The sequence below is a fragment of the Lonchura striata genome, chromosome 1A (genome assembly GCF_050655825.1).
Source record: "Lonchura striata isolate lonStrDom1 chromosome 1A, ASM5065582v1, whole genome shotgun sequence".
Lineage (NCBI taxonomy): Eukaryota > Metazoa > Chordata > Aves > Passeriformes > Estrildidae > Lonchura > Lonchura striata.
Genome location: NC_140741.1, coordinates 11954736 through 11969613, shown reverse-complemented (window position 1 = coordinate 11969613; position 14878 = coordinate 11954736). Strand labels below are relative to the sequence as shown.

Here is a 14878-nt window from a genome sequence, read left to right as displayed (position 1 = left end):
AGTGGTAAATGGAAAGAGGCAAATAAGATTAAGGAATTGCCCTGTCATGGGCTGCTGGATCATCTTTGACCAGCAGCTTAGTTTGTAGGATACATGCCAGCTGAGTGAGGCTGATCTTAGCTGGCACATGATTTGAGAAAGGAAAAGATGAACTCTGCTTTTGCCACCTCTGTGTGAGCTGCACAGGGTAAAAACTACTTTGAGAATAAAGGGTTGCCTGTCTTGATGTATGTGGTTTTCAGACCTACAGCTAATATTTGATTTTTGAGTTGGGTAGCAGACACTACAAGTCATTCTGCAGTGGTGTCCTCATAACCAGGATACCGCCCTGTTTGGGTTTGAAGAATATGCATAAATAATATGGAGTTTGGGATATAGTCAAGGATATTTTCTCTGTGTCCTTGTTGTTCTGTTTCAGAACTTAATGGTCAATAATTCAGCTAAGCAATTATTATTTGTTTCACTAGAAAACATTCCAGAACCATCAATTTCCTCAGAAGTAAGTGCCAAGAACTGGGTTTGTATTATTCAGTCTTTTTTGCACTTAGAATTTAAACAACTAGTGCTTTTAGGGGAGAGGTAGCAAGGATAAAAGAAGGATGTGGCAAGCAGAGATATCCATTTATTTGTTGTTTTCCCCCAAACTGCAGCAATTGTACTTTGGGAAGCCATGAAAGCCTCCGCAAGGCAAGCACCTGCATCCAGCTTCGCCTGCACCATGCTGGTAATTTGGAGCACAGTTTGGCTAGAACAGTAAGTAACCTTCTTTTCTTCCCCTTGCCCTTCAGCATCTTTTCCCTGAAGGAAAGAAATTCCACCAATCCCTTTACTTAGCAACCTGCAGTAATAATCAAAGAGAGATTATTTGCTTTCCTGAGCACGCATATATTATTGCTGAACTTCAGTTGAAATGTCCTGGGGAGCACTTGTGCTTTGCTCCTGTACTTACAACCAGTGAACAACTGGAGAGAACACACTACTGAAAAAGACCAAGGGTTACTTTAGTAAAAAAACACTTTTGTCAGAATTTAATCCTGTTTTATTTCAAGTGGTCAGAGAATTCTTACTTTTGATTTACTTCCAGCCCTAAGTTTGCAGTCCAGCAGAAGCTCTGCTCTGGGCAGTGTTCACTGGCAGTGTGTTGTCTCTTTGTTTTACCTGCTTTGCACGGCTCTGATAATAGTCTGAGTCTCTCAGTGTGTGGGTCAGATGGCAGATATCTAGCAAAAAACGGTAGGGGCTTTCTTTTCCTACCTGTTTTGTCAGAAGGAAAACCTAAGTGAAACATCAAGCTCAATGCAGTGTCTTACCCTGGACCATTAAAAAAGGACTACGATGCCAAATTCTTTAGATATAGGTAGAAATATTTAACATTTTAACCAGATTATAGATAAAAAAGTTATTTACCTTCTCTGGGTCAGCATCTACTACTGTACATCTTCAAAACTGGAACCCAATTATATGTTTAGGAGTCTCTTTGGAAACTTCAAATCTTGTTTCTGTGCTAAGGAAGCCCAACTCTACATCAAGGGCAACTGGAGGCTGCCTTCATTGTGCTTACCTTACATAACACTGCTGAATTCAGGTTGCATAGTTAAAAATATCTGGTTGCACATGCAAGTTACTATTATGTTTAATAACCAAACTAAGTGGATACTTACAAATAATGAGCAACTTTTTTTTTTTACTAGACACTTTTTGAAGTTTGGTCAATAATTAAATGTTTGCTATTCCTTTGTTAAAAAAAAAAGTGAATATTTGCTTTCTTTCCTTTTATTGGAAGCTGGCATTCTATTATGAAGTACTCAGAAATTTTCTTCAGCTGAGCAGTTACAAGCAAGAAATTTGGCCAGGGGCTTTGCATGGAATCACAGTTCTTTCAGTTAGTGGGTGACTTTGAATTAGATTTTGGGGTTTTTTTAAGCCATGACATTTATCAACTTTAGCACACTCTGAAATTCCAGGGAATGCTCTGCCTATTTAATTTTTTTCAGCATTTCAGGATTTCGGATGTCGCCACATTCTGATCATCTCAGGAAAGAATCTTTGTAATGGACAGCAAAGAATACTTACAGGTTTCTAACAAGAGCCTTACTTGCTTCCAGAACAGGATTTTTGAACTAAAGCACTCAGGAAGAGATATTTCCTGAGAGTTTAAGAATTTTTTAACCTCTATCAGTGTTAATATTTTGCCAGACGTAATGATTTAAGAGTTAACCTTGTGAGCAAAATCACAGATGAGAGAAGTCAGAGGCCTGTCATGATGAGGTAGCAAACATTTTCCCATTATTTAAATATTTTTGGCTTTCTGAAGGGATTCTGTAGATCAGGCCATAAGAAAACATTCAGCATCTCGAAGAATTTGTGGACCCCACAGTAGGGTTTAAGTGGGAAGGGTGACATTTTATGATCTCAAAGTGAATTATTGATCACCTCTTTACAGGGACAGACAGGGCTCTGAAAGCTTCAGGCCATGAAGTTATTTCATGTTGCTAATAATAGCAAAGGTCACAAGCAGCCCTTGAGGTGGAATAAGTCACAGACACAGAGTTTTCCCCCAGCTCCAGGGCATGCTTGTGACAGGGCACTGGAAAAAAATGAGAGGTTCTGCTCACAGCCAGCAAGTCTATCAGGACCAGAAAAAAAAAAACCTAACAGAGGAGACAGAGTGCCTTGAAAGCTGCAGTGTGTATTTTATGCGTTTCTTTCAAGCCATGCTGAATTCAAGGATCTGATGTAGTCTACACTGAGCTCACAGTTAATTTTGTTGTTGCTGTTTGTTAAAACACATGGCTGTAAAATGCATTGCAAAGTCACAGACTGAGAGTCAGGTTATGGAAAAAAAAATTCTTCCCTCAGAATCATATTTGATTTTAGCCATTCTAAAAAGCCTCAAAATTCTACCTTTTCACCCTGTGTTTATTCAACTACCACACTACTCAAACCCTTGTGGCTTGTAATTCCTCATACAAAGTTGGCAGGTTTTTTCCACAAGGTAAAATTGAAGCCACTGGTGTTTTTGAGTCGAGACAGCCAGGACAGGCAGAGGGATGTCCTGGATTCCCATGAAGTAGAAGAGGGGATGCTGAGAAGCTGGGAATGGGTGTTGGAGGACCGTGGAGCTGCCTCTTGCCTCTGGACACTCTTGGTGTCCTTGGCCCTGCTTCTGGGTGTTGAGGCACTCCCTCTCACCAGTGCCGCAGCACAGAGTGTCACACAAGCAAAGGGACAAGAGGGAAAGCCTCCCAGCTGCCCAGGTGGAGATTTCTCCTCCCATCCATCTCTGCTGCTGAGAGTGCATCTCCTGAGTGTTCACACTGCCTGGATGTACTAGGGCTGAGAAAAAATCCTGGGCTGACCCAGCTGGCACAAAATGCTGGGTCATCTGTGACCCACTGCTGGGTGAATCCGTGGTCAGATTAGATCCATAATTGGTGATGTAATAATCCAGCTGCTGCACTAGATGATTGCTCTAGATCCTTGGCAAATGGGCTGTGCTCCTCGCTCTTCCCCTTTATCTCCCTTCTTCCCCTTTCTCTTCCCTGGGATAAATCCCACCAAGGTTCTGTGGATTTAAGAACATTCAGCTGCTGTGGCTGACCCCTTACAATTCCAGTATCCACAAAGGGAAGGTCATGGTTCCTGTAGCTGTGCTCCTCCAGCTGAGAGGATTGGGAAGCCCCAGGTTTATCAGTAGTTTTAAAGGCTGAAGAAATCAAGCCCCAAAATCCTCTGCTTTTTCTGTACAGCCATTTGCCAATGGGATCATTTTCATCAATGCATATGTTCTCTTTGGACACCCACTTGCTACTGACATACTTAATAAAATACCTTATTTTCTGGCACAACAAAAGCTGGTGGAAGAAATACCCAGGTCCCTCAAGTGGCAAAGCCTCTCAGCTGCCCAGGGTGATGCTTCTCCTCACAGCTCACCTCTAACTCTGCATCATCTCTCCCTCTGGCCCACCTCAGTGTAGAACTAAAGCAGAATTGATGCATGCCTTAGGCTGCCTTGTCTGCCTTCTTCATGTCTCCCATGTAGGCAGGGCACTGGAGTATGCTGCTGCCTCCACTCTCCCTGCCAGAGGGCACATCCTGTTCCCCCACTGAATCTAATTTAAAGTTCTATTTCTAAGTCCAGCTAGCTTGTTTTCCTGAATGCTCTTGACCCCACAGGTACCAGCCAGTGTAATGTAAAATATTCACCAGACAAAATTTCAGATCAAAACATCCTGAATGCAGTTGAGAACATTCTGACTTTGGAAAATACAATGTAAATCTCTCCCATATGTATTCTTCTATATCAGAGTAATGTATGTCAGCATACACCTCTCTTCCACAGTGTGGGGATGACCAAAGAAGGTTCTGTGTGAATGAGCTGTTAGAAGACACTCATGCCTGGAGACTGATTTGGTAAGCTGCTATTCAGCAGTATTTATGTTTGTAATTGTTTATATTTGTGGGAAGCCTCCTTGCACCAAAGACAATTCTGAGAATTACTGGGGATAGGAATGAGACCAAAGAGAAAGACAATTGGTTCAATATTTCAGACTGTTTCTTTTCAGACCTTAGTTGTTGCTTAGCAAAAATCAGTGTTTTTCAGATCCATGTAATTCTTCCCAATTGTTTCCTTTTCATATTACTGAAGCTTTCACTAAAGGCTTCATTTTTCCCAGATTCCCATGACTGAAGGTCTCAAAATGTTCATGTGTGCATTGTGCTGTTAGAGAACTTTTGAGATTAAATATTGTAAAAATAATATGTTTGCTCTTCATTAGGACTATATTTTCACAGTTCAGCAATCTTTAAACCTATTTTTTTCCTTTTTAATGGAGGCTAACTATGATGAGCCTTTAACTTGGCAGTCAAAATGAAGCTGATTGTAAAGCCAGTCTGTGATGGACAAACACTAAATGAAATCGATTCCTCATTCACCTTTAATTATATTCCATTTAGATAAATTCAAATTCTAGATAAGGAAGCTGTTGACACTTTTTGCCATGTTCTTTATCACTGTGTGACTTTGCCAACAACAGTAGACTTAAATGACACACCTGTCATTTAGCAGATGGAAGAAAACAGAGGGGTAGTGACTCTTTTGAGGGCGGTACCTGGTGCTTACTGAGGACCTGTCTGGTTATCTAGGAGCATAGCCCAAATTTCCATTCTGGTTCTTGCTCTAAAGAGCTCAGTAGAAGACATGGATTTTACAGATGACAAGTGTATGAAATTTAGGAGCACAGAGGATGTCTGCAGGCAGGATCATTGGCTGTAGGTCCCTTCTCTCCAGGCTAAGAAATCTCATCTCTCTCTCCCCATTAGAACTGTGCTCCAGACTCATCCCCAGCTCTGCTCCCTTTTCTGGATACACTCCAGCACCTCAATGTCCTTCTTGTTGTGAGGGGCCCTGTGGCAGGTGCATTCTTCTCTCTCTCAGGATTTTTCATAGAGGAGCACAGAGGAAAGAAAGAGAAAACAATTTCTATTTCTGCTCCTTGTTTTTCCCATGTGGAATGTGTTTGAAGAATTGTTTTCCTAGGGTGATTGCTTGATGGGATTCTGGTGAGGATTGTTTGAGCCTGATACCCAATCCAATCCACGTGTGGCTGGATTCTGACAGAGGGTCATGAGGTATGAGTTAGATATGGTAGGTATGCAGTTTTAGTATCTTCCTTTAAATAGTATATTAATGTATTATAGTATAGTTATAATAAATAAACCATTCAGTCTTCTGAACTAGAGTCAGACATCATCATTTCTTCACACTAGGTTTGTGTGCATTTACAATAGGGCCCAACTCTGACGCCAATCGCATGGGACCAGCTCCCAACAATTCCATTTACCACAACCCTGTGGACCCAGGCATGCATTTGGGCACTCTTTAGTGAGGCAGAATGGTGATAAACAGCATTTTAGAAGGGGAACTTAGCATTTCTCCATGGTAGGTGCTACTGCCAGGAGTCTAAAAGATGAAAGTTGCAAGTACGTGCTATGTACTTGTCATCCTCCTCCCATATAGATAAGCTAGGAGCTGAGACTGACTCTCCTCTTTGTGCTTTTCTTATTTCCTTTTCAAAACTCTTGCACCGTGTTGACTTGCTAAAAGCTAAAAAGAAAAATGTCCTCAACATCAAAGAAGTACTAAACGTTCACAGGTTGGTTAGGCTTGCCATATTTATACACAGCTTTAACGATGCACAAGTGTGAAGTATGTCTGTGTGATAAGATATGGGTATTATTAGTTATCTGTCAGACAAGGACTCAGGATAGAATTAGTAGGGGTATTTCAATCATTATTACAACTTGCTGGGTTTGTTTCCTATTAATGATGTAAAATTATGGCTACTTTCTGCCAAAAATTCTCCAGGGGAAAATAAACTGATGGAAAATATGCTAATTTTTTTGAACTAGCATTGTAATTTAGGAAATTATTCTGCATTTTAACCTGCATTTTGACCAACCATGCTAAAAAACATGCTCACCTCCATGGAAAAAGAGAGCAAGGAAGCTCATATGTTCAGATATATTTTTGAGCTGGGTAAGGCTGTGAAAAAGATGTTATGCCTGAAGACTCGGTCAAAGCAGAGTGACAACTTGTATTAGCTATGATTTAACAGGATTACAGGAGGAATTTCCAGGCAGCTGCTCCACTTACAAACTGCCTGGCTAGATAAAGCCAGTGCAGATTGGAAATAAAACAGCTGTAAAGGCAAAACTACCTGTAGGTGGAAGAGAATGGTTGGCATCTCCAGGGAAATGCACTGTGGTATCAGCACGGGGAAGGCCACCTATCTTTTCTTTATTCTGTGTGGTTATTTCAGTACAATGAGTGTCCTCTTCTTGCCATGCAATATAGATAATGAAAATCTAATAATGTACCATCCATGAAACCTGTACTTTGAGCTGCAGCTGCGATTCTAAATTCTGATTGCTCAGTTAGTCCAGCTGAAATACATGAGGATACACACAGTTGCTCTGCAAAGAGTTGATTTGCTTTGAAGCTCTGAAAAAAATCAAAATAGTTTTGGGACTTTCAGCTACCAGACTGCAATAGGTATGGAAGAGTGGGGGGAAATTTCTTCTAAGCCTTCTTCTGAGGAGGAAGAACTTGAATAAAAGATTGCTGTGGGATATAAGAGTACAGTTAAAAAAGCCAGAATAAGGTGGTTGAGTAAAACAAACAACAAAGGAGGAACTTAAATTGCCATTTCCACTTTTTCATATAAACATGTGCAAACCCCAACTACTTCTGATGGCCATCAAGGTAATGTATCCTTTTTACTAATCAGAGGGCTAGGCTAAGTGAAAAAATGGGAATTAAGGTTTCCCTATCCTTTCCTGATGATTTGACCCTACAGAGGAGGCTTACCAGGATGATGCCGTAGCAATAGTCTCACAGTCACCTTTTTTTGTTTTGTTCCAGCTGACAAATGAAGAACAGCAAGAATTTCAGTGCTTAAAACTGACAATGACACAAATGCTTCTTGAAAGCAAAAATCGGATTCTGGTTATCTGTGGGGGATAGCACTTGGAGTCTGTGGTTGAAAAAGTGTGAGATTTACAGCTGAAGCATCAGTTGAGGAGTTTAGTGGAGAGAGGTGTATGGTCCTCTTGATAATCCCCAATTAATTTAGTGAAGCTTTGCTAAGATTCAGCAATCTGCCTGTACGGATTTTATGGCAACTTCTGTAGCATGACAAAGGCATGGAACCACAGAGTAGTGCTGAGTGGCTTCTCTACAGAAGTAAAGCAAATTTTACTGCTTAGGAAATGCTGTGGGAAGGCAGGTGCTGAAACAGTTTGAGCACTTAAACTTGAGAACTGCATGCAAATTAAGTTCCATGGGTTATGTAGCAATGCTGTCCTGTTTTATAACATGCTTTGTACTTGTGACTTAGCTTTGGAAGTGCTGAGATTTTCCAGTTCTTGTGCAGATGTTTTATCTGATTTTATGCAGCTTAAGTCTATAAAGTGATTGAGAAAGAAGGCATTGGATCATAAAATCATCTATGTTGGACAAAACCTTTAAGATGATCAAGTCTAGCTCTAAGACTGTAGCATGTACTTGAGTCCATCCCTCTTTTAGGTAATATTTAAGCACTTGCTTAACCATAAAGAATAATATAATTGGGAAGTGAATTTCAGTAGACATTGAAACAGCAAATCACTTATTGGAGTTCTTTGTCTTCGGAAATGTGTATATTCATGTATAAATAGACTTTTTACATCTATTCTTTGTGGTAAATGACTACCAAAAATCAAGGGACATCCAGGCTCAATTGCATGATGTTTGCATACACACTTTGCTTTATTTTATACTAATATAAAATCTTTGTCAAATTATTTCAAATGTCTAGAATGTGAAAAAAACCCCCCAAAAAAACTACCCAAACCTGTTCTTTTGATCTGGTTCTTATTAACTTGATTTTGCTTCCTTATTTTCTGATTCCTAGGCAGAACCTTGTCTCTGTTATTATGAACTACAGAGGTCAAGTGGAATATCTGCTGCAAAATGAGGTATTTGTTCTCAGTTTGTTACACCAGAAAGCATTAACTTCTACATGAAAGATATCTGATTATTAATCTGCCTTAGATGCAATTAAGGAAGACTTTTAATTAAGACTGCTTAATCTGACTTGGAAAGGATATAAATTCTCCTAACAAAACTTGGTCTGAGGTTAGGAAGAAAGTGCTACAAATTTGAAATATCAAAGGTGACTGTTTCTACATGTCAAGGAACTTGTAAATAAAACCAGAGTTCTTTGAGCTGCCAATATAATGTTTGGAATTAGTAGAGGTATAATGCATTATATGGATCTGCAAAATTTGTCCCTGATTTTACAAACACCCAAGCCTAATGTTTACATATTTAATATATACATATGCAAGCATGTGGTGGTTTGAAGGATTAGGTTTAGCCAGCAAAACTCCCAAGAGCTTTATTTTTAAGCATTATGGGCTGCCAATTGAATGCTACATGCATGATGGAAAAATCTTTTTGGGAAATCTTCTCTGCTGTCCAATGTTTTAAGGACAAATGTCTACAGGACAAATTGAGTCATACCTTGGAAGAAACCACATTTTATTTGATCTGACTTCCAAGCTGGCATGACAACTGATTTGATCTGACTTTCAAGTTGGCATGATAACCGATTTTCTAGGGTTTAAAACTGGAAAGAACAAAATATTTATAAAAATCAAAGAATACTGATGTAGCATGGAGACATTCCAGTGCATCCCTTCCAGAGTTATAACTCATTATGCTAAATTATGGATTTCTTTGAAATATATGTTACAACATAAAATGAATATTTTGCTTCAGAACTCTGTCATCTACATTGAAGTTCAGAATTTATTTTCTGGATGGTCTTGATCCATTATTATTTCTATTTTGAATAGCCAGAAAACATACACTTGCATACAAATTTTATACATATACACACATGTACAGAAATCCATCTAAACATACAGACACACATGAATGAGGATATATAAATAACATATAATACTTATAAATACATAGTGTAGATATATACAAACATTTTACATTTGGTGTAAGTCTTTGATGCTTTTTCAAAATGCAAAACACAAATTTAGAGGCTGTTGCACTGTGCCTGGCTACAAAATAAAGCCCTGGGTCTGATACTGTGCAGGTATTTGCAGAATTTTCCTTTGTATGCATTATCTCAAAGGGAAGTGTTTAGTGTATAAAATGTGATGCAGTCATAACCATTTGGAAAAGTTGGGTCCCCAAGCTCAAATGCACATATATATTTCTTCACTGAAAGAGACCCACCAGGGTAGTTATTTACATTCACTTGAAATTTTAGAGCCTAAAGCAAGAGGATTCTAAATTCAAAATAAAGCCATAACTTCAACATTAATGAGACTTTGCAATCCACCCTCTGCAACTAACACTGTGCAGATATTCCTCAGACCTATAATGGAGCATTCCTAAATTTGTTTTTGCTAAAGATTTTTACACTGGGTAAGCAATTTCTTGAAACCATTAAGTTTTTATAAAGAAAAGGAAGTACATTTTTCAAATATTCATACCATCCAAGGGATATGTGTGTGTCTAGAGCTGAATTTCTCTGTAGTTAATTTTTTTTAATGAGGCCTTTTCTACTTAGAGACACTCAATAAGTTCATATGAATTGCTTAGAAGAGCAGGAATGCATGTTAATGATCTAGGTCATATAATAGATATTTTCATTCAGAAGCATGAGTGTATGGAGACTTTCCAAACCTAGAATCATGAAGTATGATTTGCTTTAATTAGGGGATCAAAAAATGATGGAACTCTAATGTAATGAGTAATATTCATAAATATATAGTAAACAAAACAAAAAATGAGAACCCTTCATTTGGTCTTTGAATCCTTGTTTACTTATTTTCTCTAACTTTTGATTAGATTGCTTAAAGAAGGTCTAAAACTGGGGTCATTATGACTGCCCCTTATCCCAAGTCTGCACAGAAGTAATTCTGTCACTTTTTCAATCTATTCCTGCTTTTCCAAACTATTCCCATTCCCAACTGGCATTTTTGTTACACCTCTCTGGTTCACCACAACTCACCTTCAGCACACTCTGAAATTTAAGACACTGGGAGCTGCTCACAGACTGTAAATTAAGTGCACAAGTAACTGCTGAAATTCTGTCCTCAACTGATGTTCCTTCAGCATTCAGTTTTAACCAGACACACCTTGAGATCCTCAGCTGGAAAAAAAAAAAAATTAGTTTTTTGCACATTTTTCTAATTATTTGCAGATTTAGTCTTCCATAGATATGGGTATACCAGTACTTTTGACTTATGGGAAAAACTCACTATTGTTATTAACCTAATTAGTAATAATGGTAAATAAATGGAAAATTATTTTTGAGATTGATAATAACTGTATAAAACAAAAATTTCAAAAAGATAATTAAGATGTCTGGCACAAAGAAAGGACTGGTGCTGTTGGGATTGAAATGTAAGTTTTGAAATGTAATTTTCAGACAATATGTGCTGTCAAATAAGCAGCCAATTTGGACTGCCCTAACAACCACTTTTTTATGCACTTCATTTTGAAATCCATTCAAAATGCACTGTTACTGTAGAGAGAACTTTGTAAATTTTTTATAGAGTGTAGAATTTCTAGAATGAAATAACATTTTTAAAAATCATATACATTATTAAAATGCCAAAATATTCTTCTAAGGTTCTGCTCTATTTAAATATGTAGAAGGGGGAAAAATACAAGCTGTTGACTGTAGTTTCTTTGGAATTTCAGAAGATGTAAAATTTTTGTAAGAAATGAATCTCCATCTTCCCTTCTTTGGGACAAAAATCAATGTCATGTATCTACACTTGAGAAAAGAGAACTCTTTACATGATAATATCCCAGCAGAGAAATAGTGTGGAAAAAGTAATCATGTGTAGCACTTGGTATCACATAATTTTATGTGCTAATTCTTCTTCATCTGCAATATGCTCCTTAAAAGTAGCTACCATAAAAATAAAGTGTATGGTAAAGCAGCTTCTATAAATATTAATACTTTGATACTTTACCTATAAACAGAATAGCATATTAAATGGAAATGGATACATTCCTCAAGACACCAATTCTTTTTATGCAATAGCATTTATATGTGCATGCAAAAATACATAAACTGTGGGTGGGTTTGGGGTTTTATTTTGTTTTTATTTTTCTTCATCCAGAGAGCTGTTTCTCTATTCAAGGGTTACTTTTGTGTATGTCTATTACTTGCTACTGCTCAGCCTTTTCCTCTCTAGAACCTGTAGTGTGAAAGGGTGTTTCTGTCCTTAATTACTAAAAAAAAAAAAACAAACCCAACAACTTATGGTTAGAAGAATCTGACTGCCAGGTATTTGTGGATATTTCACATGATTTATTCCCACTTTAGTTCATCTCAAAGCAGGTAATGGGGAATAAGTAAGCTCAATATATATTTATATTTATTTGTTATAATGGCAGGTGTTAACCTTCTCAGTACAGTCTGTGCATAGACCTTAAGCCTGAAAACAGAAAGTTCATCTTGGTACAATTTTTACTTTTCAGGCATGAGATGAATGAGTTAGAGAAATGGTTTTATGGGTACATCCACATGCTATAGTGAATTAAGAGGAACATTTATCAGTACAGGAACATAGAGAGTATTTATAGGAGAGCTTCTGCTTGTTCAGAGAATGTATTTTAAGGTTTAATGAAGTGATATAACCATGCAGAAAGCCCATGAATTTTTATTTATTTATTTTCCTGAACATAGAGTACTTGATACTGTGTTTTGCTTCCCTTGAGGATCCAAAATATTTTTTAATTCCCTGATCATTTCATCTAGAAATTTTTTTATATGACAATATTTAAATACATAAATTTATAATCAATAAGATTCCATAGTTTTAATTTTGCAGAAAGCTGGTTGCAAAAGTACTCAGCCCACAGGTGTCAGATTATGCAGCCTCCCACACAGCATTTATTTTTAGGAGGAATGTGGCTGTTTTCTAACTCTCACAGAAATGGGTAGGAGACAATGGTGAGGATAAATTCACAGAATCACAAAACCTCAGAATGCTCATGAATCACTTGGCTTCAGGTCCCCTCAGAAGTGTCTTTACAGTGGTTCCACACTGCTGGAGTTCAGACAAACCAAGTTTTTCCCTTAAAATCAGCAAACCAGTTATCTTTGATACCAAATTTGTTGTGGTTTTGACCAGCATACATTTTGTGGGAGATAATTGTACTTCAACGCAAATGATGCCATCCTTAGGAAATTATTTGCCTGTGATGATTTCAGTGTAACCAGACTACACCATGGTGTTTGAATTTTGGTTGAGTGGGTAGGATTTTCTACCCCCTCACTGCCATGAAGGTTATGGTCAGGTATTTCTGGTAAATGCTATGTATCTGTTTCCTTTTTCCCCCCTATTTGTCTCCTATCAACAGAATAATGTTGATAATGTGACTGAGGCAGCTAAAGCCATCTGCAGTGTCCTGTGCTTTGTGGAAACCAGAGACATCACTGATGCAGTCAGCAAACTCCATGCTTTGGGGAGAGCACAGGTAAAAGATGCATGTTCATGTCCTATTCTTCTCTTTAAAACTGGAAACTGAATCACTACTTTTTTCATTGATCGAGTCCATTTTACTCTCTTGCTACATTTTGCTGTCTTGCTGTCTTGTTTTCCCTTTGACAATTGTTGGGTAGAGGCACTCTAAAAAAAGAGCACTGACCATGTGTAATATGATAGAGAACAAGAGAAGACTTGCCATATGATTAATTTGAACTGATATTCTCCTCCAGTTCTTTCTTGTTCCTACTTAATGTACAAATCTCTTCTTTGCCACATCACCTATTTACCAAATCACATGATCTCAGAGTATTAGATTTTCAGTTACTTTGTACAGGTTGTCAATTTAAAAAAATCTCCCAAAAATGTTATTTATATAAAAATAACAATTTCAACAAATAAACAATAAATAAAATTTCAATTTTCAGATTGAAATGTCCCTATTCTTTGTGCAAAAGAGTACCAGCATCATGCAGTCCTGATTCTAGCTGAAATATTCTTAAAACATTGAAATGGGTTTTCCAGGTGTTTCTGTATAATTAATTGTGAACTGGGACTTTGGAGGGCAGTCTCCCTTCTCAATTTGGTCATCAGCTGCTTTGGTATGACCTTAGAAAAGCCACTGTGCCCTGATTTATATAAGTTCTGAGCACCCAAAAGCTCTTCTGAAAGTCAGCATTTTGGAGATACAGGTTTTCAGCAAATCTGAAAATCAAGCCATTAATCACTTGGATTTACTCTGGTGTAACTGTGTGTCGTGATAATTTTTTCACACCCTAAGGAAATTCCCTCTTCACGTTTTCAAAAAAATAAAAGTTACTGAGGAATTCTCTTCTATCTTTGCATGGTCTCTTGTCATTCTCACAGCATATACTATTTAAAAATAGTATTTAGAAAATACTATTTAGAAGCAAATACTATTTAGAAAAACATGCCAGACTGCATGTGATGTTTGCATTCAGATCCTGCAAGACTTTTATCCTTTCTCTTTATTGTTGGCGTTGGTTTTGTTTGGTTTGTTTTTTTTTTTTTTTTTTTTTTTCTTTCCATGGCTTGTGATATGTGCAAGAACACCAAAGACTGGAAGAGCCAAGGCAGCTCTAGGGGTTTTTGGTTTGTTGCTCAGACCTAACCAGCTGATTCACTTAAATGGCTTCTCTTGCTTCTCTTCTAGTTCATGCTTCCCTGCAAATCTTGCTTCTATATTATCCTAAATATTTTAATTTCTGCTTTGGCATCAATTATTAGAATTCACTACTGGGAGTAAATTCCTGCATAAATGAGTCTGTGTTGGCACACATTTTATCTAGCACAATGTGGGATCAAATGGAAATAAGAATATCCATTTAAGAAAAGCTCTTCTTGGATATTAGAAGGTAAATACTGTAGAGAAGTAGATAAAGGAAGTAATAAGGGATTCATATGATTTGCTTTTCAGTTAAACTCCAGACTCTTAAGAGGTGTCAGGTGATCAGTGTCTTGTACCTCAGACAAGAATTTTCTCAATCCAGAATATTTCTTGAGAGATAGACAACGATCTGGGTCAATTTAAAAGACAGAGAGGAAAGCAACAGAACTTTGTTTTAGAAAGGAATTGGAGCAGAAGAAATTTATCAGGACAAATTTGATAAAAACTTTTTCTTTAAGGCAATAAAAATTTAGTGTATTTTATCTTTTAGTGTTCAGGTCAGCCCTGTGAACCTAATGTGTAAACTACCTCTTATGACTGCCTTATATATCCCTTGGTCCATTTACAGCCCCATCCTCTCTGAATTTGAGCAGAGAAATAGGTGCAGTGGTCAAAGAG

At 37.6% G+C, this 14878-nt stretch overlaps 1 protein-coding gene across 8 annotated transcripts in view; it reads left to right on the top strand.

Moving 5' to 3' along the window:
- PIK3C2G (phosphatidylinositol-4-phosphate 3-kinase catalytic subunit type 2 gamma) overlaps positions 1-14878 on the top strand; it is a 202202-nt gene that overhangs the window by 25731 nt on the left and 161593 nt on the right. For all 8 annotated transcript variants that reach the window (XR_014952120.1, XM_085569570.1, XM_021535187.4 and 5 more), the window contains 4 exons: positions 651-753; positions 4343-4413; positions 8454-8517; positions 12947-13063. Coding sequence is in view for 7 of the 8 variants with exons in the window: in XM_085569570.1 (XP_085425696.1) it covers positions 651-753; positions 4343-4413; positions 8454-8517; positions 12947-13063 (355 nt within the window). In the remaining variant the exon portion in view is untranslated. The remainder of the gene's footprint in view (positions 1-650; positions 754-4342; positions 4414-8453; positions 8518-12946; positions 13064-14878) is intronic.